General features: G+C 33.4%; 1 protein-coding gene across 1 annotated transcript in view; it reads right to left on the minus strand.

The window, feature by feature from the left end:
- Positions 1–24,950, minus strand: part of KLHL1 (kelch like family member 1) — a 201,434-nt gene that overhangs the window by 140,210 nt on the left and 36,274 nt on the right. The window contains exon 2 of the mRNA XM_050331657.1: positions 5,195–5,377. Coding sequence (XP_050187614.1) covers positions 5,195–5,377 — 183 coding nt within the window. The remainder of the gene's footprint in view (positions 1–5,194; positions 5,378–24,950) is intronic.

Consider the following 24,950-nt stretch of genomic DNA (forward strand, 5'->3'; position numbering starts at 1 on the left):
CTAAATTGCCTTGCTGTTTGCCCTCTGATAGGAGGAATCTTTGCTGTTGTTGTTATTCTGTTCCAACCACATTACTTGAATAAATTGTTTATAAACTCATGACAAGTAGTTTGTATTAAACAACACATTTCAGATGCAATGTTTGATGTGGGAAGTTCCTCAAATCTTAACTACAGATATCTCAGAATGATCATAGGGTGGCTGTTTTTATTGTGTGCTTTCCACATGCATCTGCTACTACTGCCAAACTTGAAAACAAGTCAAGACTTAGAATTATATATTGTGCATTTTTCTTCTTTCACTCCCTGCCTCTAACCTGTCCTTCCTTCTCTGCCTGCTTCTTATCTTTTCATCTTGCCTTTCAGCTGAACTTCCTCTATTAATTTTTCTCATTTTATTGCTACTTTTTTTACCTTTGTCTCTTTAATAACACTCAAAATTGAAACAGTTGGTACCACTCCTCAGAGAACTGAAAAAGACTAAACTAATCTCAGTTTGTTGAAAGAGTTTTATTAAATTTATCAGGGTGATAGTAAATTAAAGATCTGTTACTTTAGAACTGAGCATCCAAACAAAAACTCCAGTTGAACTGATTTCCATATTTGTAATGAAAATTTTTAATTTGTGTTGAGAGTTCTTCATTTTTCATCCAACCAATTGTAGAACTGTAGCCTTACTAAAGTTATCATCATGGCTAGGCTTTGCAAACGAAGAACTTACTAAAGTATTTCTTTGTTTTATATGGAAGTGGCAATTTTCGAATAATTCTGTACTACCTTTTCTGCCACCATAAGAGCCCCCCTTGGCCCTTATTTGAGAATCAGAAAGAACAAAAATGCAAAAGAACTCAGATATCAATAATTATTTCTTTTTTTTCTAGTTTTAATATAAGTGTTTCAATAATTGATTTGAATTTTATATTATAAATGACAGGAACAGAAATTGAGAAAAATGTATACACATAATTCTAGAATGAGTGGAGAAACTAGAAATGCCATGTCCATAATAAATTAGGATGGATTGTTTATAGTACAACAGCTTAAATGAAGGAAAATTACTATTTTAGTATTCTTCCTCCCTTTAAGGTATTTACAAAATATAACAAAAAAAATGAGGTTTACTAAATATTTGAAATTTATTTAAGTGTCAGCTACTTTTCCCTGTGAAATGCCTACTAGAAAGATTTTCCTACTTTCTCAGTACCCTTTTGGGTTGCTTGTTCATTACTACAATATGTGATTGTTTTGTTCTTCCCTTTGCTATTCCTTCATGCAAAATATTACATCTGCAACCTGTTTAATGGAATATTAGACAAATGTAATGCTCAGGAGCTAACAAAAAGCTTAAGCACATTATAACTTTAAAACTGTTTGAGACACCCAACAATAAAAAGCAGCTGTAATATATAATTTGACTTTCTCCCATTTCTTTTGCAAGAAATAAAAACAAAAAAAAATTGAAATAATTTAAAACAAACTAGAAAACATTTTTCTGTACTTGATTTTTACACCATTGTTTTGTTTTGATTTGTTTTAAATCAAAGAAAAGTGAAGAAAAATATCACATTCATACTTGTTACTGAAAGATGTAGAAAGTTTGGTTCTTTGTAGTATATTAAATCTATTGCATTTTCTAAAGCTATTCTCTTAAAAAGTAGAGAACATACGTGACGACCATTACTTTTTGGCAAAAATTTTGAGTATTTTGTATTTCTTAATTTGTTACATATTCAGTATAAGCTATGGCTTGTAATATGTTTTAACTGGGTTTTAAAAGGAGGATTCATTTTATCTAGAATAAGATTTTATAAACTTATACAGCAGATGTTCTACCAAATTTCTACCTATCATGAAGTATCACATTTAAAAACTCCATAAATACTTGTTATGCATTGTCCTCTGCAAGCAGGCTTTTTATATGTTCTCAGGAATGCAAAGTATGTATTATCTAGCCTAAATCATGAAATCTTTAACTAGAGCAGGTATTTTACTGGATCTGCTCCTGACAAATCTGGAGAGAGAAAATAAAGAACCTGTGAAATATGTTGGCAAACTTGGCTGCAGTAACCATGAGACAATGAAATTTTAGACAATGGATCCTGAGAAAAGTTTGTAAAATGAGCAGCAAATTATAAGCCTGGACTTCTGAAGTGATTCCTGATGAAAGTCAAATGCAAAAAGGGAGTAGATGGACAGTGAAAAAACCCCCACACCTCCCAGTGGCAGGTTCTGTGGAAGGTATAACTCACAATACAGGAAAATGTCCTTAGGCTGCAGTTAAGTGAATTGGACATACATAAGTCCTTGGAGAAGAGTAGATAAGTTCAAGGTGCAATCCCAGAGGAAGATCTACAACGTCACTGAAAGGCCACTCTCTCTTATCTTTAATAGATCAGATAATTGCAGGTTTGGAATTGACTGGAAAAGTCAATTTCCATGCCTATCCTCAAGAAGAAAGATGTAGGCACCTATAGACTGGTTTGCCTCACTAAGATCATGGAGTAAATTTGCCTAGATGCCACATGCTGGATCACTAAAAACAGTGAGGATAATAAAAAACTAGAGCAAGTTAAGAAGAGAGGAACCTCTGCAAGTGATGACATTAAAAACTAACTGTGTGTGACCTCAGTGGTCTAATCTAACCTTGTAGCTGATTCTGCTTTGATCAGGGAGGGATGAATCTATAATTCCTAGCATTTTAACTGCCACAGTAAAAATAAGCAGTTCTGTGCTTGTCCAGCCACGTGTCTAAAACAACATAGAATAAACATTATTAAAAAAAAAAAATCCAGAACACCCTTCACCTCATTTTATCTTGTCTTATCAATTCTACAAAAGTCAACAGTTGACTTTTCCAGTTCTTTGAGATTTGCACTTTTAGCTGCAGACCACTGAGAAGCAGAAAATTAAATGTAAAGGTGTCTGAAGATTTATTACAAAATCTAAATAGACTCTGGCTACTATTTCATGGTAAGTCTTCTTATTAGGGTATTTTTCCAGATCAAGACTGATTTACATATACTGTAGAATTGAAATGACAAATGTGAAATTAAATTTCCTACTGAAAGATGGGTATACAAATATGAACAGATGTATTAAAAATAGTGGGGGAACAGAATTAAGCTTAAAATCCCAAACAACTTACATTTTCCTCTATCTCCTACTCTACAAAATATGCAGTTTACCAAAATAATTAAAATAGGCAAAAAGGAAACAGATAAAAAAATGTTTATTTTGTACCATCCATATTAAACAGGTGAATGATACCAATTATTGAATATTTATATGTATCTAATAAGTACTTTTGTGTCATTTTAAGAATGTAGATTCAGTCATTTATTTTGCTCTACTTTTTCACCTTATATGTGTTGAAAAATGGGAAAGGTAAAAACCGGCCAGGTAACTGCTAAGAAGGAACAATAAAATTCTCATTATTTCTGGAAAAAAAAAGAAAAAGAAAATAAAAGATTTATTTCAGTGATATATAGGAATGTAAAACTGGACACAAATTAGAAGGTCTTAGATTATTATCCCTACAGTTTTCTTTGTGATGGTTGGCACCTTAAGGCAAATCTTGTAGCTCTTGTAGGAACAATATAAATTCAGGTGGATAGAAGCACTGAAGTTTAATGTTACCACATCTGTACTTGGTATACCCATAAAGGAAAGATCTTGGTGATTTAGTTGAAAATAACATCAGACCACAGATACCAGGGGTGCATAAGGTGCTAGATGCATAACACATTTAACAGTGGCAAAAAGCCTGGAACACAGAAGCTGGATCAGGTGCCAGGTCACTGGGTAGAAATTACTAAGGACCTAATGGAAAACCTGAATATGTGCAGGTAAGAGAGGAACAGGAGAAATGGCAATTCTTAGAAGACAGAAGACAAAAAACAAAGTTATAAGAATGAAAATGGCTGAAAGAAGAAGAGAAACGTCTCTGCATCTATTACAGATACTAATCTGAAGTGGACTCCATTCTATGTGTGCTGTGTGATGCAAACTACCTAGATCAATCTGTTACTGCTTGTTAAGTGGAGTTATGTTACCATTTATTACAATTATTGGGGCAATTTCAGTATTTTAATGAAGGTTTCTGTCTCATTTTGCTTTTTAACATTTGGACAATAACTTTGGTTTTCCAGTCTTGCATATTGCACCTTTTTTTTTTACTTATTTTTATGGGAATATAAAATATCCAAACCTTTTGTTAAACAGGAATAGTCTCTGTCTCTATATTCACTTAGGGCAAAAGCAACTTCATAAGGTTCAAGTTGCCAAGATGATCTCATAGTATGCCTCTACACCAGAAAGTTAATTTATGAGTTCAGAAATCCATTGGCTGTTTTCCTGATTTTCTGCTGGGAAACCATAGTCCTGCTCTGAATTTGGTATCTCAGCAGAGAAACCAGGACACAAGCAGGAAATAAATCAGCCTTGGTTTGTGGCCTTATACAGAGTTCAGATGCAAAAATACTTGCTACCCTAAAAATTCCGAATTACTCTCTCTATTTTAATCTAAACTCTAGGATTTGATTTTTATTTGCATTTGTTAAATCAAAGCCTATTGCTAAGACCAAAATCTCAGTGAAGAGTAACCATTTCAAACTCTAATTGTTATCTAAAACCAAGTATAGTTTCATATACACTGGCTTGCTTAAATACCAGGTAATCTTGTAGAATTTTATAAATAATAACATAATTATATTTTTATATCAATAGTTATCATTAAAAGTAAATATGATATTTCTCAGTTCATTGAAAGATACAGGTCATAGGAAGAAAGCCTTCAGTATTCCTCTATAAGTGTCTGAGAAACTCTGTACAACAGACTTATCAGAGTGTCAGGATCTTGAACTAGAAATTACACTGTGTTCAGTTTACCTATACAGAATTTCATTTCAGAAATATCCATTTTCCTCATATATATGAACAGAATCCCAGCAGGGAGAATTGTTTGTCACACTCACAATCAGTCTGCTAGTTGAGTGCTACTTGAACGTTTGAAATATGTACAAAAAACCCCTACCTTCAAAACTCCAACCTTCAAATACACCTTTTGCAGCACTTATATTTGTGTTTAAAGCAAGATGGAAGCAGGTGTAAGGGGCAACAGAAAACACTGTTCTAAGAAATACATGTACCCAAAACATTTAGTTTTGTAACTTCCATAATTTATGCTTATTTCCTACCTATGGGCAGGTATCTTGCGGTCCCCAGCAATCAGGATAACGTCACAGAGCTGCTGCTGCTTCAAGTAGCTCTCCATCTTTCTGAAGGTTTGCTCTGCATGGTGAACAGCCTGGTAGAATTCCTCAGAGCTACAGGAATCCATGTCACAGTGGGGTGGCAAGGAGTGGCTGGCTCCTGACAGTCTGTAAACCACAAGAAAAACTCCACGTTGATAAGATGTAACCAGGCTTCATCACAGGCTTCTAGAATCTGATAACAGTAATCAATGCATCCTTTTCTCTGTTCTCATCGCTAGAAGTACAAAAATCTTACTGCATTGGGAGAGAAATGGAAAAAGCAATCCCATCTTTCCACTGTTTCTAAGAGTGCCTACTCTAGTTTACTTTCCCAAATTCACATTCATTTTACATCCTCTGGGAAAGAAAAATAAAATTCTAATTGACTTAATTTGTAATTAATTGGGATTATTTCCACAACAATAAATTACATAACTACTTTTCAATTCAAAGGCTCATTAAATTTAGCCTGCAATGATAATGATGTCTGTATTAGGAAAAAAAGATAAATATTAAGGAGCACATAAGAAATGTTGATTATTTATAGTAATAATACAACAGTTTCATTACATAAAGTTTGAATTCAGTAAGTACTATATTTGCAGAATGATATTGAAAGACCTATAAGAAAATGCAGTCTACATTCCTGGCGCTGGAAAAAAATGGAAAAGTGCACAAAGATAGTAATTCTTAAAAATCAGACATTAAATGCAGCTATTAACAAGCTTCAAAAAAAAATTTTTGAGATATGCTTGTGATTTACTTTTGAATTATTTTTTGTCCAAAATTGTTCCACATAGCCTCCTACAGTCATTGTATGAGGCTCAACAGGTTTAAGGGGGAAAGGTTACTCCATCTTTCTGTCACAGTAATCTCTAGGCTTCACAGCATTCCTTTAAAGTAGCTGGAAGCCTGCATAATTGAAGGTGACATGCAGATAGGGGAATCGACACAGTTACTTTACCTCATCCCACCAGCTATTATGTGCCATATACAGGTACTAATTCAACATAACGAGTTATCATTTAAAATTAAGTAATTTCAATTTATTTAAAATTCTTTTAAAAGAAGTAAATTCACTTTCATAACATTAAGTTGGACCCTAAAAAGTCATCAATTGGTTTAAATTAATTTTTATGCTGGAAAGGTTATGTGTGAGCATGCCTATAGGAAACTGAACAGCAAAATGTTATTAAACATATTTCCTCAACAGAAACAGTTAAAAATTGGTGATTTAGAAAGAAACATTTCCTTAATTCTGTTAATCTTGTTATACTGTTAAGTGTTTTGTGCCAGATACCTCCTCCCAACAGATCAAACAAATACATTTATTCTGTGAGTAACATAATCTGCTTATGTGTTCCTATCTAATCTGGACTGCAACACATGTTGATAAGAAATCCAAATTTATTTTCACATCTGGTTGATAAACCAATGCTTTCCCAAAAAACTATAATGATAGACCCAAGCTCATAAGAATGGGTAGTGTGTAGATATTTCAGCTCCTCCTTTTCTTTTTCTATTCTTTTCTTTTTAATTTCTAATGTTTTTCTTTCTTTCTTTCTTTTCTTTCTTTCTCTTTCTTTCTTTTAATTCTTTTAGGTCTTTCACTATTTTCCTTTTTCTTTTCTTTTTTCTTTTCTTTTTTCCTTCCTTTCTTTTCTTTCTTTCTCTTTCTTTCTTTCTCTTTCTTTCTTTCACTTTCTTCCTTTCTCTTCTTTCTTTTCTTTATTTCTTTCTTTTTTCCTTTCTTTCTTTTCTTTCTTCTTTCTTTTCTTTTTTCCTGTTTTCTTTTCTTTCTTCCTGTTTTCTTTTCTTTCTTTCTTTTTTTCTTTTATCCTTTCTTTCTTTTCTTTCTTTTTTCTTTTCTTTTTATCCTTTCTTCTTTCTTTTTTCTTTCTTTTTCTTTATATCTCTTTCTATTTTTTCTTTCTTTCTCTTTCGTTCTTTCTTTTCTTTCTTTCTATTTTCTTTTTTTCTCTTTCTATTTTTCTTTCTCTTTCGTTCTTTTTCTTTCTTTCTTTTTCTTTCTCTATTTTTTCTTTCTTTCTCTTTCATTCTTTTTCTTTCTTTCTCTCTTCCTCTCTTCTTTCTCTTTCTAATTTTTCTTTCTCTTTCGTTCTTTTTCTTTCTCTCTTTCTCTTTCTCTTTTCTTTCTTTCTTTCTTTTTCTGTAAATTTATTTATCTTTCTTTTTCTTTCTCTTTCTTACTCTTTCTATCTTTTATATCTTTTCTTTTTCTGTTTCTATTTTTTCTTTCTTTCTCTTTCGCTCTTTTTCTTTCTTTCTTTCTCTTTTTTCTTTCTCTTTCTTTCTTTTTCTGTAAATTTATTTATCTTTTTCTTTCTCTTTCTTACTCTTTCTATATTTTCTATCTTTTCTTTTTCTTTCTATTTTTTCTTTCTCTTTCTTTTCCTTTCTTTTTCTTTGTTTTTCTTTCTTTCTCTTTCTTTTTCTTTCTTTTTGTTTCAATTTTTTCTTTCTTTCTTTTTCCATCTTTTCTTTTTCTTTTAATTTTTTCTCTTTCTTTCTTTTTCTATCTTTTCTTTCTCTATTTTTTACCTTTCTTTTTCTATCTTCTTTCTCTTTCTTTCTCTTTGTTTCTTTCTCTTTCTATTTTTACTTCCTTTCTCTTTTTTCTTTTACTTTCTTTCTTCTTTTTTTTTCTTTTTTTCCCATCCTTCCTTTTCCTTTCTTTTTTCCTACTTTCCATCCTTCCTTCCTTCCTTTCTATCCTTCCCTCTTTCTTTCTTTCTCTTCACTTTTATTGTCACCCTACTCAGACTTCTTTTTTTTTTTTGTCAAAGAATTGAAATGACAAGTAACGTACAAGAAATATATCAGTTCCTAATAAAAGAGGTTTCTAGGGTTAAATAGACACATTTCTTCGTCTCCCCGGGGAATTTAGAAGTGACAACAACAGCAATTCTGAGAAAGAAAATAACAGGAATGATCAGATTTAATAGGTTCATATTGTTTTTTAATTCAGAAAGTAAGTCAAAGTCAGTTTACATTTGAACACATAGGATGATAGTCCAGAGTCTTTTTGGCTATTCAAAATACGTCTTTTCTAGGTCAGAAAAAGAGAAGTACCCTGACTTAATTTATGCTAGTCTTTTGAAGTGAGATTTGGCTGCAATGACCTTAGTCTATTTTGCTCTTGAATTGTTAGTGTTTGCCACAAATTCTGCACTCTTTCCTGTTTGGCGTTTATAAACAAGATTTTCTACTGTCTAACTCAGTATATCTGTCACTTAGCAAGTCAGTAAATGACTGCTCAAAAGCAAGCCTCCAAAGACTGAGCATATTTTAAATTATTATCCTGAAAAATAGCAAGCAATAAGCTTAGTAGAAGAAAATAAGTTAATCTTTTATTTTTTTTCTAAGAAAGCCCACATAAAAAGCCTGCTACTTGTCCTATTCAGGAGCTACCTCTGTTTATTACAAAAGCTCTGTCTGCATAATCAATGCTTTAAATTTAGATAGCACCTTGTTCAAGTAGGAATTAGTTAAAGCAAATACCATTTATTTTCTAACAGTTTGTGAAAGGCATATATAGGTACTTAGGTACCAATTAGAGATATGAAAATCATGTTTTCTCTTTGCATATATTGGTTTTGTCTAGGTGCAGGTATACTGGACCACAAAGTAGTGAGATGCTTGTTGATTGCATTCAGCAGCAAATCCTGACACAAATTTGACTGAAAATTCCCCCACTCTTTCAAAACCCTTTTTAGCATTTCTGTAATTGGTGAACAGGATAGACTCCAAATGGACTTTTTGTGTAATATTTCTCATTGGCAATTGCAAAGTCTGAATTTAGTGTGGGAATTTCAAAGATTTGGGGGTTGTTCGGACTAGAACAATTTATCTTTAAATAACTCTGTTAATAGCACAGAAATAAGGAAACCAAATCTTTAACAAGATTACGACGATACTGAAGGGTGATATTGAAACATGAGAAAACTAAAAGAATCACAAAAATTAACAACACTGCAAATAACCAGTAATCTCAAATGTTTCCTTATGAAATGGCAAACCAAAATGCATACATATTGTATAATTAAATAAAAAAGGAAACAATTCATCTTAGCAAGTTTGTACAGACTAATTTTCAAAGTTAGAGGACAACTTTTTGCCCTCAAAAGAGAAATGTTTAAAAAAGAACCCAAAGGTGTTGAGAAAATGCAGTCTGTGAGCCTTTAGAGATCTTAAAATAGTGTAAACAGAAATAAAAACTTAGAGAATCTACAACTTCTGACTCCACCTTGCTCCTCTTTTACTAGAAAAAGCACATTGATTTGAACAAGAATAAAGAAGTGAAAACCTTATCTTATAGTAATGCTGCTAGGGAGGTAAAAATGCCAGGAAAAAAAGAGAACCTCACATACAGATTTAGCTACATGTATTGGTCTTGTTAAGTAGTTAATAAAACTGTCACTCTTAAGTTGCAAACATTTGAAAACAGTAATACAAACACCAGTAGCTAAACCGTATCCTGAAAATATTTCAAAAGAAAAAAAGTAGTATGAAATGTGATTTGAAACTATACCACGTTTCTCTGAGTAACCAGAGGCTTTGATTTAGAAATCTTTCCATTCCGGAAATGATATTCATAAGGGTGCAGAAAACAACAGATTCATATCACTGTATATAACAGAGTACTTTACAGAGTACTTAGGTATTTTAAATACTGAATTGGAACACATCCTTCATTTTACTAAAGGTACTGGCCAAAAATAAAGAACTTTTTAATCAGAAAATATCATATAATTTCATTGTTCCTAGAATATCAAATCCTGCTATATTTAAATCTCTCTTTTTCAGTTTTCACTTATGCAGGATTGATCATACAAACTTATTCAAAACCTGTTCAATGTAATTTATTGTATATTAGTGGGTACATATCCAAAACACATAGTCAAGAAAAAAAACATATCCAGTTCTTCAGTGAAAAAAAAATTGCTTTGTTATTTATAACTTGCAAAACCAGAAGAAATATTCCATATATGAGTGAACAAAATCCACACAATTCTTTCTCTAAAAATTGCTTATTGAATGCTTAGAAATCAATAGCCTGCGGAATTGCAATTACCAAGCCAAGATGAACTGTCAAAAGTCATGGCTCCCATTAGCAATCACTTGCAAAAAAAAAAACCAAAAAAACAAAAAAGAAAAGTTTTTTTACAGTAACAAGAAGGCTAAAATTCTGTTTGTGAACAAAAGCTATGCTTTTCATTCTGCTACCTGCAGTGATATCTGCAGCTACAGGCTCTGCCCAGAATTTCAGCAGGGAGAAGTGCCAGATAAAAATATAATCGGAATATCCAATAGGACTTTTTAATTATAGTCAGTTAGCTCAGAGCTGCATTGCTGCTGTCTCACATATTCTTTTTCTATGTTAAAATAAATACATAAATAAATGGAGTCCAGTGCACATTATAAACTCGTAGTTCTTGTTCTCTAGATAAATCTGCATTATGTATCCTTTACAATGACGTTTCCTCCTGAAAGTAATTTGTGGATCAAGATAATTGTAATGTAACTCATTCTTTGGACATCGTAAGGCAAAATTCAGTCGCTAGGCCATCTGTGTGCCTAGCAAAAATACACATGAATCCTCTGTTGTTCTGTGTTTCTGCACAACTTAAGAATATTACCAGCTCTGAGAAACAAAATATTAGCTACCAGTTTATTGTGTGATCTCAGACAAATTGTTTGAGCAGCCCTTCAAAAACACAGAAAGGACAGTGAGAAGGGACAACTGCACTACACCAAACTGCATCTATAGAAAAAAATATGTGCCTCGTTTAGTAGTTGACAGGAAAAAAAAGGCTTAACAAAGCAGTTCAACACAAAGGCAGTACAGTTAGAGAAGGAAGAGTTTGGTCACAGTATGATTTTTCCAAGTTAATAATAATGTAAAAATCATTGTTATAATGATTATAATCATTATCATACAAAACACAAAGGCATGTATTTTGGTTCAGTTCAAAATACCCTCAGTTGTATATTTCTTATCTGTGACCCTTCACCAGATAATGACCTACCTAAGCTCCAAGCATTGACCTCTCTATTGTCAGTGTGATAAACCAACACACATAAAGATTTCACAGCCTCCCAAAATACTTGTTGTTTTTAGATTTCAGTTCTTCTACAAATGTCTTGGTTTTGACTTTTTTATTGCAAAAATAAAAGATTAAATAAAATTAATTCAATTAATGGACAATTACTAAAAAAAATCTCATTTTCTGAAAGCAACTACTTACAGACTTCAGTTACATTCAAGACAAATGCTGTCCTTTCCCTCAGTCTTGCCCCATTTTTTCTAGAATTTATTACCATTATTAATGACATGAGGGAAGGAAAGCAGAGTTGCTGAGTCATACTTTAGTGAAGACAGTGGAAGTTATCATCTGGGAAGTCTGAGACAAAGACTGTTGTACAAGAGGATAATACTACTGGTCTGAGTAGTTAAATGCAACAGGTTAGGAATGTATTTCCTGTCTTCTTGCAGATGTAAAGTGTTCATGATGACTACTCATTCCTCTGTCTGAGGAGCAGTCACAAGCAGACAGGTACAGGAAGAACACCAAGAAGTAGATGCCATAGTGGAAATGAGAGAGATGTGATTCCTTTTCCTTTCTTAAAAGCTCCAGAAATTTATGACAATGTATTAAATACCACTGTGCACTGAGCGGTGCCAGCAGACACAGACATTACACTCACACAAAGCACAGACTTTCAGTTTCCTTGATGTCCAATTGTTAAAACAGTTTATTCCAGATGATGAACAGCACTGAGCCTTTGTGAATTACTTAAGTGGTCAAAAATAAGATAACAATATAGTTCTCCTATATAATTTAAGTCATTCCCTTATTCCCCAATGCCACCTTTTATCAGGTGGCAAACATCATGTTGGAACCTTAGAACTCAGTTATAAAAAAATGGACTGAGCTTGAGCCTAAAGATGAATGCAAATGAACATTGTGATGCATAATCTGTATTTGTACCCCTTGCATTTGTACCCCTTGTAAGCAGCCAGAAATACTATCATTCCAGGACTACAAAAGACTCAGGTCATGTGCCTGGCATCAGATGTACCTCTCACAAATAAAAATAAGGTTCTGGCGAGTCTGGTTACAACTTAAAGTATTTATTTTTAAAGACTGCTAAATTGATGGCTGATTAACACTATTTCACAGTGAAAAAACCAGCAGTATTAAAGTCAATGGAAATGGACTTAGTTTGATGCTTTTTATAAATGAAGAATTTTGCTGAGCATTTCAAAATGATTCTTATAATCTTTATTCACTGATTTTTCATTATTATTCAAATTCACGCAGTCACAGATAATATTCAGAGTTTCACTAAGTGTGACTTAAAGTCTGTGTCCAGTTCTGGACCTCTACATTGAGGTCATTGGGTCTCGCTCTCTTGAGACATTCAGAATCCACCTGGATGTTTTCCTGTGTCACCTGCTCTAGGTGACCCTGCCTTGGCAGGAGGGTTGGACTAGATGATCTCCAGATTGGAGGGTTGGACTAGATGGTCCCTTCCAGCTATATCTGTTCTGTGATTCTGTAAGTCAAATAAGTGGATAGAATACAAAAGAATATCAAGGCAAAAGGCTAAATAGTAAAAGACACTAACTATCCTTCATAATAGGGACTTAACAGCATTTAGCAGCCATACAAGTAACAATCACTGACAGGTTTTTTTTCAAATTATAAAATTATTATGATAAATGTATTGACTTGATTTGCTGATCTCCATCATTAAAATAATGTTAAATATTTTACTTCCTATACTATACTATATGGATACATGATAAAAACATAGAACAGTGGAATTCTGAATTCACTTTAACTTAGGCAGAACAATCACATGAAGGTTTCAGACTTACATACAATAAGGAGTTGACAGATCTATCAATAGAGATCACATAGTATTTTAATTCAGAAGTGATGCACATAAAATAACTCATGGTTTTATCACCACCCATCATTTATGCACATACTTCCACACAAAAGGAGATTTTTACAGATACAGACACTAAAACTTGTACATTCAGAAAGTGATGAAGCCAACACCATACAGGAAAGTTCTAATATACCATGGAGGGAAAAGTCCCATATATTTCAGGCAGCTCTGGCTGTAATTCTTTTAGCTGCTGCTATCAGTAGTGTGTAATTCTCCAACAAATGCCATTTCATAAAGTCCATTAACCCAGTGCCACAGACATAGGAGCCCTCTTCTACCTTAGTCCTGTACTACTCCAGGATAATGAAACTTTGGATTATAAAAGAGCAGTGCTGGATTTACTGGTAGGATGGTTAAGAGAGAAAAGGAGAAAAAACTCCAAACAAACAAACCAACCAACCAAAACAAAAACCAAACCAAACCAACAAAAAAAAAAAAAAAAAAAAAAAAAGAGGGAAGAGAAAAGCTACAGTGCATGCTTCCCATTGTGTGACAGTACACAGGCTTTTCCATCCCAGCACCAGCTGATCACTTCACAGATGTTTTCACTTCCTTCAATAACAGTGTTCTATTTTCTGAATGGATGGCTTGAATTATGCCTAAGAGAGATGTCTGTGTCATGCATTAACTATCCTGTCATGACAAATGGCCGTATCTATATGGATAAACTAAGTAAATTAGCTGACACGGTTACTCATTCAGAGTGTGTGCACAAATACACAAAAGGATGCAGATCTCTATTTTATTAGGAGACATTTTCTTCCAGCATTTACTTTATGATATAGGGACTTTATGTAAACAGAAATCATATATGTGACTGATGGCAATGGCATTCAAAAAAAAGGACAAGCAAGTATTTTATGAATATTGTGTTTAGTATTCATTTCAATAAAATTTCACTGTGCTATTTTATTACATGCTGATATTCCACAGCATAGGTAGCATGTCAGAGCTTGAAAAACATTACGACTGCAATGGAAATCATGTCAAAGGCCACAGTAAGCTGAATCTTTAAAATTCCTGGTTTAAAATTCTGGTTCAGTTAAATACTACACTTGGTGAGGTGGGAGATCACAGCACACATGCATGCACACCTGCCCTTCAGTAAACTGTATGAATGATTCAACCCATGTCCTGTTGCAAGACAAGCTTTTAAGGAGCTTGCACAGCAATCAGTGGCAAGCAGCATACAATATCTTCTTGCTATTTGTTACAGATCTATTGAATGCCATACACCTTTTGGTGATGCTCACGAATTTCATGGCCCTGACATGCCTGCCTGCATCTGCAAATCAGTGGGAAAGATATGTCTGAAATAAAGAAATAAACTGTAGGTTATTTTGCCCTGCTGTTTTAAAATGTCAATTCATTTGCTAATCCCAAAACCAGCAATTAAGATTGACAATTTGGTGAATCTTGTCTAAGACATATTTGATGGTTTCAGGTTTTACACTGCAGGATCACTAAAACCCTAGGAACTTAACTTGCAAGCAATTAAGGACTACATGTTCCATAACAGCTGCCACTCATTAACTCAGTACATATCCAAGTTATGCTCTTCATCCTATGATCAATATGAAAAAGGCCTAATGAATATTACAACTTATTAGTCTTTCTTGATCAATCCAATATTCAATGCAAATGGGAAGATTAATATAAAAATAGAGACTAGAAATGTACTTTTCATCAATCTACTTTAAAAATATCTGCAACACTCTTTACATCTGTACCTCAGATTAAAAAGAAAGAAAAATTTTCATTGGTTTCTTTGTCATTCTTCAGATGAAATGCAAATACAATAGCAAACATCTGAATACCCTAAAATAAATAAATAAAAGTATTAAAGGCAAATTAAATTATTTTTTAAACTAAAATGTAGGCACCCAAATTCAGTAGTAAATGACATTTTAAAGCCTATTTTAATAAAAGTAATCTTGCTTAGACAAATCCTGCCTGCTGTAAAGAGCAGTCTTCTACGCCTCAGACTTGAGCAAGCTACAACCAACAAGCTTCAGAAATAAGACTACTATAAAACCGGATTTTTAACAATGAATTCACATTGATGAAACAAAACCGGTCCTATTGCATGTCTGGCTTCACCATGTTTCATATAGAGCCCAGATGAGTGTGTTAGCATAGGGTATCTCTGAGAAATCTTTTACCCTGTAAGGTCATTGGCACTGTTCACTTCTGGTCTTAAATTTCAATAGGTCTAGGGCAATCTCATGTCAGTAAAAGTGACATGGCGAGTTTATCTCCTCAGGGTTTGTTGCTATGTGTCACCATTTTTGCTACCAGAATACTCCTCTATATCAGAAGTTTGAGAGAGAGGGAAGAAGTAAATTAACAGGAAAACCTGCCATTATCTAAAAAAATAAAATAAAATTTAAAAAAAGGTGAAAAAAAGATTAAAAAACGAACCCCAACTATAGGTAACTGCTCTCACCTGAAACAGTTTAAATAGCTCTGATTTGTATAGATGCCTTTCTAGTCCTGTGCACTGCCCTGGTATGTTCATTATTTACTCAATTAAACAGTTAATATTCATTAGCTATTGCAAGCACTATCATATACATTTATTTGGTTGAGATTATTTTGCTGAAAAGCCATTCCCTGTCATGACTGAATGTTTCCATATTTTTGGCAGCTGTAAGGCAGAAGAGAAGCTATTAATGTCATAAGTACCAGCCTATCTCTAAGAATGATATAGATGCAACAATTTTTCACTATTGAAATCACTGCCTGAGATGAGTAGTTTACACAATGTATAGTTACAGAGACCTAATTGTGGAATTAATTTCATTTAGTTGTCACTTAAAAATCCAACTTCCATAAAACAGTTTTATAAGTGGAGTACATCAAACTATCCTACATGTTCTTAAGGGCAAAATGCGACAATTAGGCAATGTTGTAGCCAAGTCTCTTGGCCAGCAATGTCTCTAGGCTATGAGAGTTGTATCGTCAGCTTTCTTCCTATACCTGGGCAACTTACATACACAAACTTAGCAGATAAATCAATCCCTATAAGCAAGTCCCAGCTTTCATTAGGAGTGCTGTAGGACAAATGGAAAGGTTTCTGCCAATCTTATCCTAAAGGGAAGATAAACTGTCTACCACTTTACACTATGCAATATTTTTTTTCAACAAGAAGCAATGTTAACGATAATTACTTGATTCTGCATTTCTTTCATGGCTTATGAATAAAACATTGGTACTTTCAATGAAAAGTCAAGAAACTTTACCCCATCACATCAGCAAATTCCACACTAGACCCAATTTTTTTAAGCAGATGAAGATCTTTAACTTCTCACTAATGAAAGACTAAAGCAGCACACCTGCACTTTTTATGTTACAGTGGAGTACGTCTCTATTTCCAAATTCTTCTGAAAATCTGAATATCAGTAATCACTACATTTCAGCAGTGAGAAACTAAAACAAGAGTTACTAGTAAACAGGGTAACAAACATGTATATCTTCTCTGTAGACTGTGTGTGACCATATTAAAGCAGTTTTCAATAAAAGTTTGTTGGATGTCTGCAATCATTGCATACTATATATCATGAAATTAGGTACAGTTATGTATGAGAGTGACTTTTATTAATGAACTAAAGATGCTAATGATTTTGATTTCTGCCAAGTTTTGCTATGATTCGATTTAAAATGTTGATATGTGCATGCATGCTAATTTTGGGGTTTCTCATCTGTTGTATTTGGTCATCTTTGTCAATGTATTATGCTATTGACATGTATTTGTCAATGCATAATGCTATTGACAGGCACGGATTTCCAAGATTCATATTTCATCGAAGCTCTTCATGTGAGCTTGGCATCATCTTTTTTTCTCACCGTCCAAAAGAGCGATTCATTTAGCATTTATGATATGAAATCTCTCTATCATAGCATGAAATTGCAACAGTCATTCTTTCTGGACAGACCTTTACTATTCAAAACACCACCACTGACAAGGCACAAACTTGGCTGACAAGGTGGACGTCTCCAGCAGCTGTACTCAGACACCCATCTGCCCAGTTGCTGGCAGCTGGACATACCAAGGTCACAGGTCACTCCAGCTGCTGGTACAGACCCCCTCTCTCTCACACACAAAGAAACTTGTTTCGGTTCACCAGTCCAAAGAGTCTTAATGTAAGACGCATCAAAAACTTACTGAAAAAATATGAAAATATGTCAACAGCTATTAGTGGAGAAAGGACCACAAAAGTGTTCTTCTCCTTCAGGGAATAATGAGTAATCCTCAGACTAAGCCAGATTTCTTCATATAAAGCATCATATGAGGCTCCTAAAGCAGTAGAGGAAAAGACTGACAAATACAGCATTTAGGACCGTTCTTACAGTCCTTTGGTGGTGTCTTGAGACATGAAAACTGCAGGCTCCATTTTCTTAAGAGAAAAGTAGAAACTTAGTCTTTTACCTTTCATTTTCCACACTTGAGAAAAACATTGAATGAAGAGAGAGCAGAACTTGGTGTATCTGGTGTGCCTGAACATTTTCTCTTCTGGGTTCTCCTTTGACTCTAATCTATTAGGAATTTGTTCTTAATTTATATAAGTTGTAAATGTGTCTGTTTATGTATTTTTGTACATAATACATATATATTTTGTATGTGTGGGTTTTCATATTTACATATACATTTGCATATATGTACATATGAACAAACAGACACACAGACCTATACAATTCGCTCAGTAAAAATTTTTGCATATCACTTTTGTTTTTTAATTGTTGTTGGCACTGCATGTTATTATGTTAATTTTTAATTTAACATAATGCAATTAAAAAAGCAGTGCAATTAAAAAGAAGGAATGAAAGCAAAATTGTATCAAGTACTGTTAATAGTGCTAGCAGTATTACTGAGTTACACATGCAGGAGAAATTCAGTAAGGTCAGTGATAGTCTGTGAAGCTTCAAGTGATTCACTGTGAAATTCATCTATTTCACATGCATTTTGCACAATGATTACAACCATAGCTGGCAATCAGAGTATGTCTTTTTGACCTCCTCTATACTGTATAGCTGTAATTAGTTATTCTTAACAATGCTTTAAAAAGAAAGAAAAAACTTCCAAGGATGCATTGTGACCTGACTGCATTGCAAACTGTATCATCTGCCTGTTGTATTCCTGGTACAGTTCAAGATGCTATTAGGGGTCTCAAGGATTGCATGGTTAAGACATTCATTCTCAGAAAATACCAGTAATCCACTGTATATCAGTTCAGCAGAGTTGAACTAATGAAGTCATGGTAGCATTATCTAGACTGGATTTTATTTCAAGTTATTTTCAACAAGAGATTTTTGTTCACCTATTATTGAAAAATGAAAAAAATAATTTCTTACAGTGTATTTTCATATGCGATACATTTAGGAAGGGTATATAAATAAAGCAAATGACTTTAGTTTTCTTACACATGAAATTAAAATGGATTAAAAGGTTAACACCAATGTAGCACATCATGACTTTATATGACCCTTCATACTAATTTACATTTACCAATCCAATATTTCCATTAAACTCAAATATTATCAGATATATTGTGCACAGTCACCATTACCGTTCTTAAAAGAATACTGACATTTTTAGTAGACATTATTAGACATTTTAGTAATGGAGAAACTGTGTCATCAGCATATGAAGTGATGAATCTACTACCTGGCCAAGAAAAAATGAAGAAATAAATGCCATAATTAACTAGACTGTGTTTATAGTTTAGCAAAATGCTGAGGTTTATGTAAATAATCTAATGTAGGCAACCAAATGAAATAAATTTCAACAGCTTCATCCATACTAATAAAAAAAACTATATTAGAACCCGTCCTTGGCATAGCCAATACCCACTGTACTAAAATCTTCCTTCCCCAAAGCGTGCTGATTTTCCCTATCAGGTACTATCCCTGGGCAGTGCTATTTTTTAGATCCTGCCCAGACACTGGGACAAACCTACATCAGGAAATTTGCCTGCAGCTAAATGGCATAGGGGATAGGAGGCTGCTTCAGTTTGTGCCTTGGTCTGTATTATTTACAGTACAGACATAGCCAGATGCTCTTATTCCCCAGTAAAACTTAAGTTCATCACAGATCACACAGAAAACAAAAATGTATCTACTGAGTTGGCCTTCATATTTTAACATCATTTTCAAGTAACATTTTAAACGGTAGATCCCAGAAACAAATAACTGTTGAGTATGTGACGATCTCGTAAAAAAAAAAAAAATTACAATAAATTAATGGCATTTCTTTCAATTACACCATCTACCATCTTTCTCAGAACTTTTGCTGAATTTAATAATTATCATATTAAAATTTCTATATGTGTCAATTTTATTTGGAATAATATATTTGTCATGTTTTGCAAAGCCTTGCAATATGAAACAAAGAATCATAAAATCACTTAGGTTGGAAAAGACACCTAAGACCACTGAGTTGCTTCTTTTTTTGTGTTTCAGCATGGCTTGAGGTGAGAAGCAATAGAGTTGTGTATATTGACAGCAGGGTAGACTGTATTTTGAAAGTTCTTGGAGGATCTTTTACAGAAAGAAAAAGGATTTGTCTCATTTGTCACGTTGAGTATTCTTGAAAGCACATGTGTTTAAACTAGCTTCAAAGCCCACAAGCAAACAGCTTAAGCACATTAAACCAAGGAACTAATTTAAACAATAATACAAACAATGTATAGAAAATAACATTTTAAAAAATTTAAGCATTTAAATAATTAAAATATTTAGATTACTTTATTTACGTCATCATAGGTAAAAATAGCCAGATACTTGAGTGTTCAAAATTCTTTACAAGCACACTGTCATTCTCCACCCAGGGCAGCTCTCCAAGAAGGAACGGGAAAAAGAGAATGCTACAATAATTAGCAAAGGGAAAGGAAGGATTTCTATCTTATCAGAAATCATAAAGTTAATCAATCTAGTAAGGTTTTCCTTTTCAGTCCAACATGCACTTTTCCCTGTCAGCGCTTACTCATTAGCACAGGTACATTTTACATCTAGATTTGTGAAACAATTTTGAATAGGGCAGACTTCAAATAGATTTTTGCATAACTGTATTATCAACACACACAAAAAAATTCCAATGTGTCAGAGTTGCAAATCTAGCAGGATAACTTTTGGGGTACATAAAGTTTTGTACTACTATCAAGTATATTTTATTTTTTAAATTAATTTACTTCGTATCCTTGGAAAGGGATTTTACTTAATTTCAGAAGGATAATACAGTTACTTAATCTATTTAAAGGTTTTGGCATGAAAAAACAATTATACACAAAACATTTCCACTCTCAGACAAAATGGATGTGCATTCAATTGCTAGTAGCTTTTATAATTAAAAGGAAAAAAACAAAAGGAAATACAAGCTACTGTTGTTAAGTGGAAAAAAAGCAATTAAAAAATCTGAATTGAAATTTAACCCTTATTCTTTACAATTAAAAAAACCAACAAACAACCAAAACAACCCTAAACTTGCTCTGCATGAGAATGTTCTTACTGTCCTAATGATGTTTTGATAACACACACATATGAATCATGGTATAGTACTTATGCTTACATACCAAACCATCAACTATTCTACTGTTGGAACCAAATACTGCCAAAGAGTATATTTACGTTATATTTTATAATTAACTTTTTACCTTAATTAAATTCCAGTTCTCATTGCTAAATCCCTAACTCCAAATTATTATACTCTAGTTTAGAGCTTTAAACCTAAGAGACACAGAAACAGAGCAAATACAACCTCCTCATCAAGCTCTATTATGCTGCCTAAATGGATAGTAATTCACAGATGAAACTTGTTATATCAAATGACCCCTAATGATCTTAACAGCTGTTTATTGCCATGCCCTGTCAATGGCTGAAACAAACATAAATTTATCCTTTCTCTTTACTCCTGGAAATACTGTCTTAAGCAGTGACTTGCCTCTTACATAAATTTTGCAAATGTGTGCAACAAAACTGGCTGATTCACCTGTAAAACTAGAGACCCAGCAGATTTTAAGAACCAAGACAGCACATACTGTAACCTTTCATCAGTTCAACCTTGGCTGGTTGAAGAGGGTTACAGCTGGGAAGAAAATAATGCCAGGTAAAATCTGCTGCAGGGCGAACAAAATCCAAGGGATATAAGCTTAAATTAGAGTTCATTACAATGAGATGTCAAACTGAATGCCTACTAATTCCAGAAATGAAATTAATAAGTGCATCTAATTTTCCTCCTTTATTTCTTTCTTTTCCCATTCTCTCTTTTCTTCCTTTACTCTTTTCTTTTTCTTGTGGATAACTTAAAAACCAGTAACTTGTGTTTTACTAAAATTGATTGCTTTGTAATGGGTGCTTTTGTGAACTGGGTCTTTGTGCTGGATGTTTGGGGAAATACTTCTGCATTGGTTATATGTTATCCCTGTAAAATCTTTTGCCAAAATGTCTAATTTTCTCACCAAATCAAAAGAAATTCTCTCATAGAAAGCATAGCAGTGTTTTGTCTGGACATGAATTCGAGGTAATAACAAACTAAAGGCTTTTCAAAAGTTTGGTAAGCAAACTTAAAAGTCTTAAATGTAAGTAACATTCCCAAGTAAGCGTGAAGCTTAAAGCTGGAGTGTTACAGCCGTAAGACTGGAAAAGATATGTAGCATAAGGGACACTGCCTCATGACTGCCAACGAACACCAACATGAAACAGTGATGAAGAGACACGTAACCATTCTGGACTTATTCATCTACTTGCCTTTGGGAAGAACCATAGAATCACTTAGGTTGGAAAAGACCTTCAAGACCATTGAGTCCAGCTGTGAAGAGTAACAGTCCTGAGTGTCTCAGGGTAAGAGGAATCTGTTCAGACAGTAGGAAATCTGGATCTTGTGCCCAGAACCCTGGGTTCTGTACCTATAGCTGTCCAGACCAGGAAAGGTTTTAATTGGTTTGATTACACACTATTCTGGAATTCCTCTCTATGTAACTGAAATGTGTTACTTATGGCTTTAGAGAAGATCATGTAGAAGTAATATCCATCAGTGGCTTGGTATGTTCCTAAGTTTGAAATGTAGTATTATGCATAAGTGATGTTATATTTATCTGAACAAAAATCCAACAGTATCTGTTCTGTGAAATGATCTTAAATTGCTGTTCATTCATAATTCTCCTAATTCATAAATGGACAAAGAGCAAAGAGCCTAATTCAGTGTACTTCACACCACATTTGCTTGCTATACATTTCCAAACCATGATCACTTGAAAGACTGTCTTGAGTCAACATAAATTCTCCTTCCTAAACATATTGTTGAAGGATTCTTAATGAAATTATTACTACAGTACATTTTCACAACTCTGCCTTAATAATTTGTCTTGAGACTTTAAAAGTATAGAGTGCCAAGCTTAATGTTAGCAGGAAAAAAAATTAATTACAATAGCATTTCATTTAGAGATGCTTCAAGACCACAGACTTGAAACAATGTTTGCCTTCCCCAGCCTCCCTGCACTACTTTTAAGCCTTATAGAAATAATGAATTAGCCATCAGTTGACTGGGTTAATTTCTCCAAGCTTTTAATGTGTTTTTAAAAGATGTTTGTTTTGAGCATACATTTTACGTATATTGAGGATCTGTGTATTCTAAAGTATTCAAACTCGTACTCATAATTAATCTCTTAAAGCTCTTTAAGCTGTTCTGTACCACCTTGTCAATAGCAAGCACATCTTTGATGGAAACAATCCAACTACTTTTACAAATGTTGGAAAGACACATTTACTGTTTAATATAATGCACATATTTAAATATATATTAATTCTTTTAACCATAATCACTTTTCACCCCAATTATTTTTCTTCCGAGCTTTACCCTTCTGCAGACATGTCTTTAGTATTGATTTTTCAGCACGGCTGAATCATCAACCCTATTATTCCCTTTTATTTTCTTTAAACTACCTCACACTACTTTCTTATTACTTAGAATTAACCATTTCAAAATCTTAAGATTCCTTGGCAGAATGCAAATAACGCAAAGTTCTGTTTTAACACCTGATTGGATGCTCCAAATATACAATTATGTTTAGGCATAAATGTTGAATGGCATGCTTTAGCAGAGCTGCATCTTTTCTCTTCATGATCTCTATGAATGTCTGACTTCATACCTTTATGAACCACTCTTGATCAGATTGAGCTAAACACTGCTCTTTGGAGGAAGTGATGTTTGAGCATGTTCCTCCATTGATTGAAATGATAAACCAAATCCAGTCTTTTATTTTTTTAACAAAGAAAATCCTTTAACAAAGGAAAAAAAATTTAGATGATGAAAAGGAGTTATATAAGCAGTTAACACTTGCTAGCATTTCTCTCAATCCAAGCAGATTACTTTATTCCTCAAGAATCTACTCCACTGCCAATATCCTTCCAGTACCTTTTGGTGGGTCTCTTGTCTATCCACCTCTTTTCTCCAATATGAGCAAGGAAGTGGTTTTTTTCTTTACTTGCTTCCTTTTTAGGGACAAACATTAATCAGAAAAAATTCACAGAATACACAGCCAAACATCAGGCCAATGTAAAGCAGGTAAAAATTATGAAAATTATGATAGTGTATCTTTTAGTTATGTTTTATAACAGACTTCATTTTCATTTCTATCAGACTTTTATTCTGTCACATTTGAAAATTTGCTGATTTTTTTAATATGTTATAAAGAGTAATGAAAAAATCAAATATTTAAAAGATACCAAATGTAATTTAAACTGATAACTATATGGTGAGAAAATGGTTTTGGCTGTACAATTACTTAATATTCTCAGTGTTAAGTCTTTTATCAGAATAATTAACATTTTCACTGGTATTCCATAGAAATCACAATGTTAGCATTTTGTCCAGAGAAGCTGTGGATTCCCCCATCCCTGGAAGTGTTCAAAGCCAGGTTAGATGGGGCTCTGAGCAACCTGATGTTGTAGAAGGTGTCCCTGCCCATGGAAACGGAGCTGGAACCAGGCCTTTAAGGTCCCTTCCAACCCAAACCATTCTATGATTCCATGATTCTATGAGCCTATGGATTCAAGTTTTTCCTCTCCTTAAAACAAGTTCCAACAGATCATCTGGAGAAGAAACAAGAATGCCTGTGTCTACACATCATACCTGAAATCCTCTGATATGAAAAGAATCTATCAGATTGCCCTGCTTCTTACACAACTATCCTTTTCCAGTAATTTTTTTGCCTCTCATATTTTTTAAGTAATATGCAGCTTACCAAAACACAGAGTTTACAAAGATACAGAATTACATCTTTTGCCCTATTTGGTACATAAAAAACTATTCTTGAAGAGCATAATAGCACTTGGTGATAGAATAATACCATCCTTCAAACATAATAAAAAGAAAAATGAGAATATGATATTACAGATCAGATGGAAACCTTGAGATTGAGTGACTTGCCCACAAAATTACACTGAAAGCTTCAATTAAAGTCAAAACCTGAACCTAAATCTCCTGTGTATTAATATAATTTTTCAATGACAGAACTATCCTTTCTTATCATGTAAATCCTGTATTTCACAAAGTTAACTGTAGTCAAGTAAGAATAAGTAAGCCTAGCTAAATATTTTTCATGAATCACTGAAGTAAAACCTTTAAAGTGCCTTGAACCCATGCTTTTCATTAGAATTATGGTCTCCCAGTAAAGGTGTAATGAGAATCTGAGATAAGTATAAATTGTCCTCTCTCTATTTT

The sequence above is a fragment of the Myiozetetes cayanensis genome, unplaced genomic scaffold, assembly GCF_022539395.1.
Source record: "Myiozetetes cayanensis isolate MyiCay16 unplaced genomic scaffold, myiCay2020 scf5-8, whole genome shotgun sequence".
Classification (NCBI taxonomy): Eukaryota; Metazoa; Chordata; class Aves; order Passeriformes; family Tyrannidae; genus Myiozetetes; species Myiozetetes cayanensis.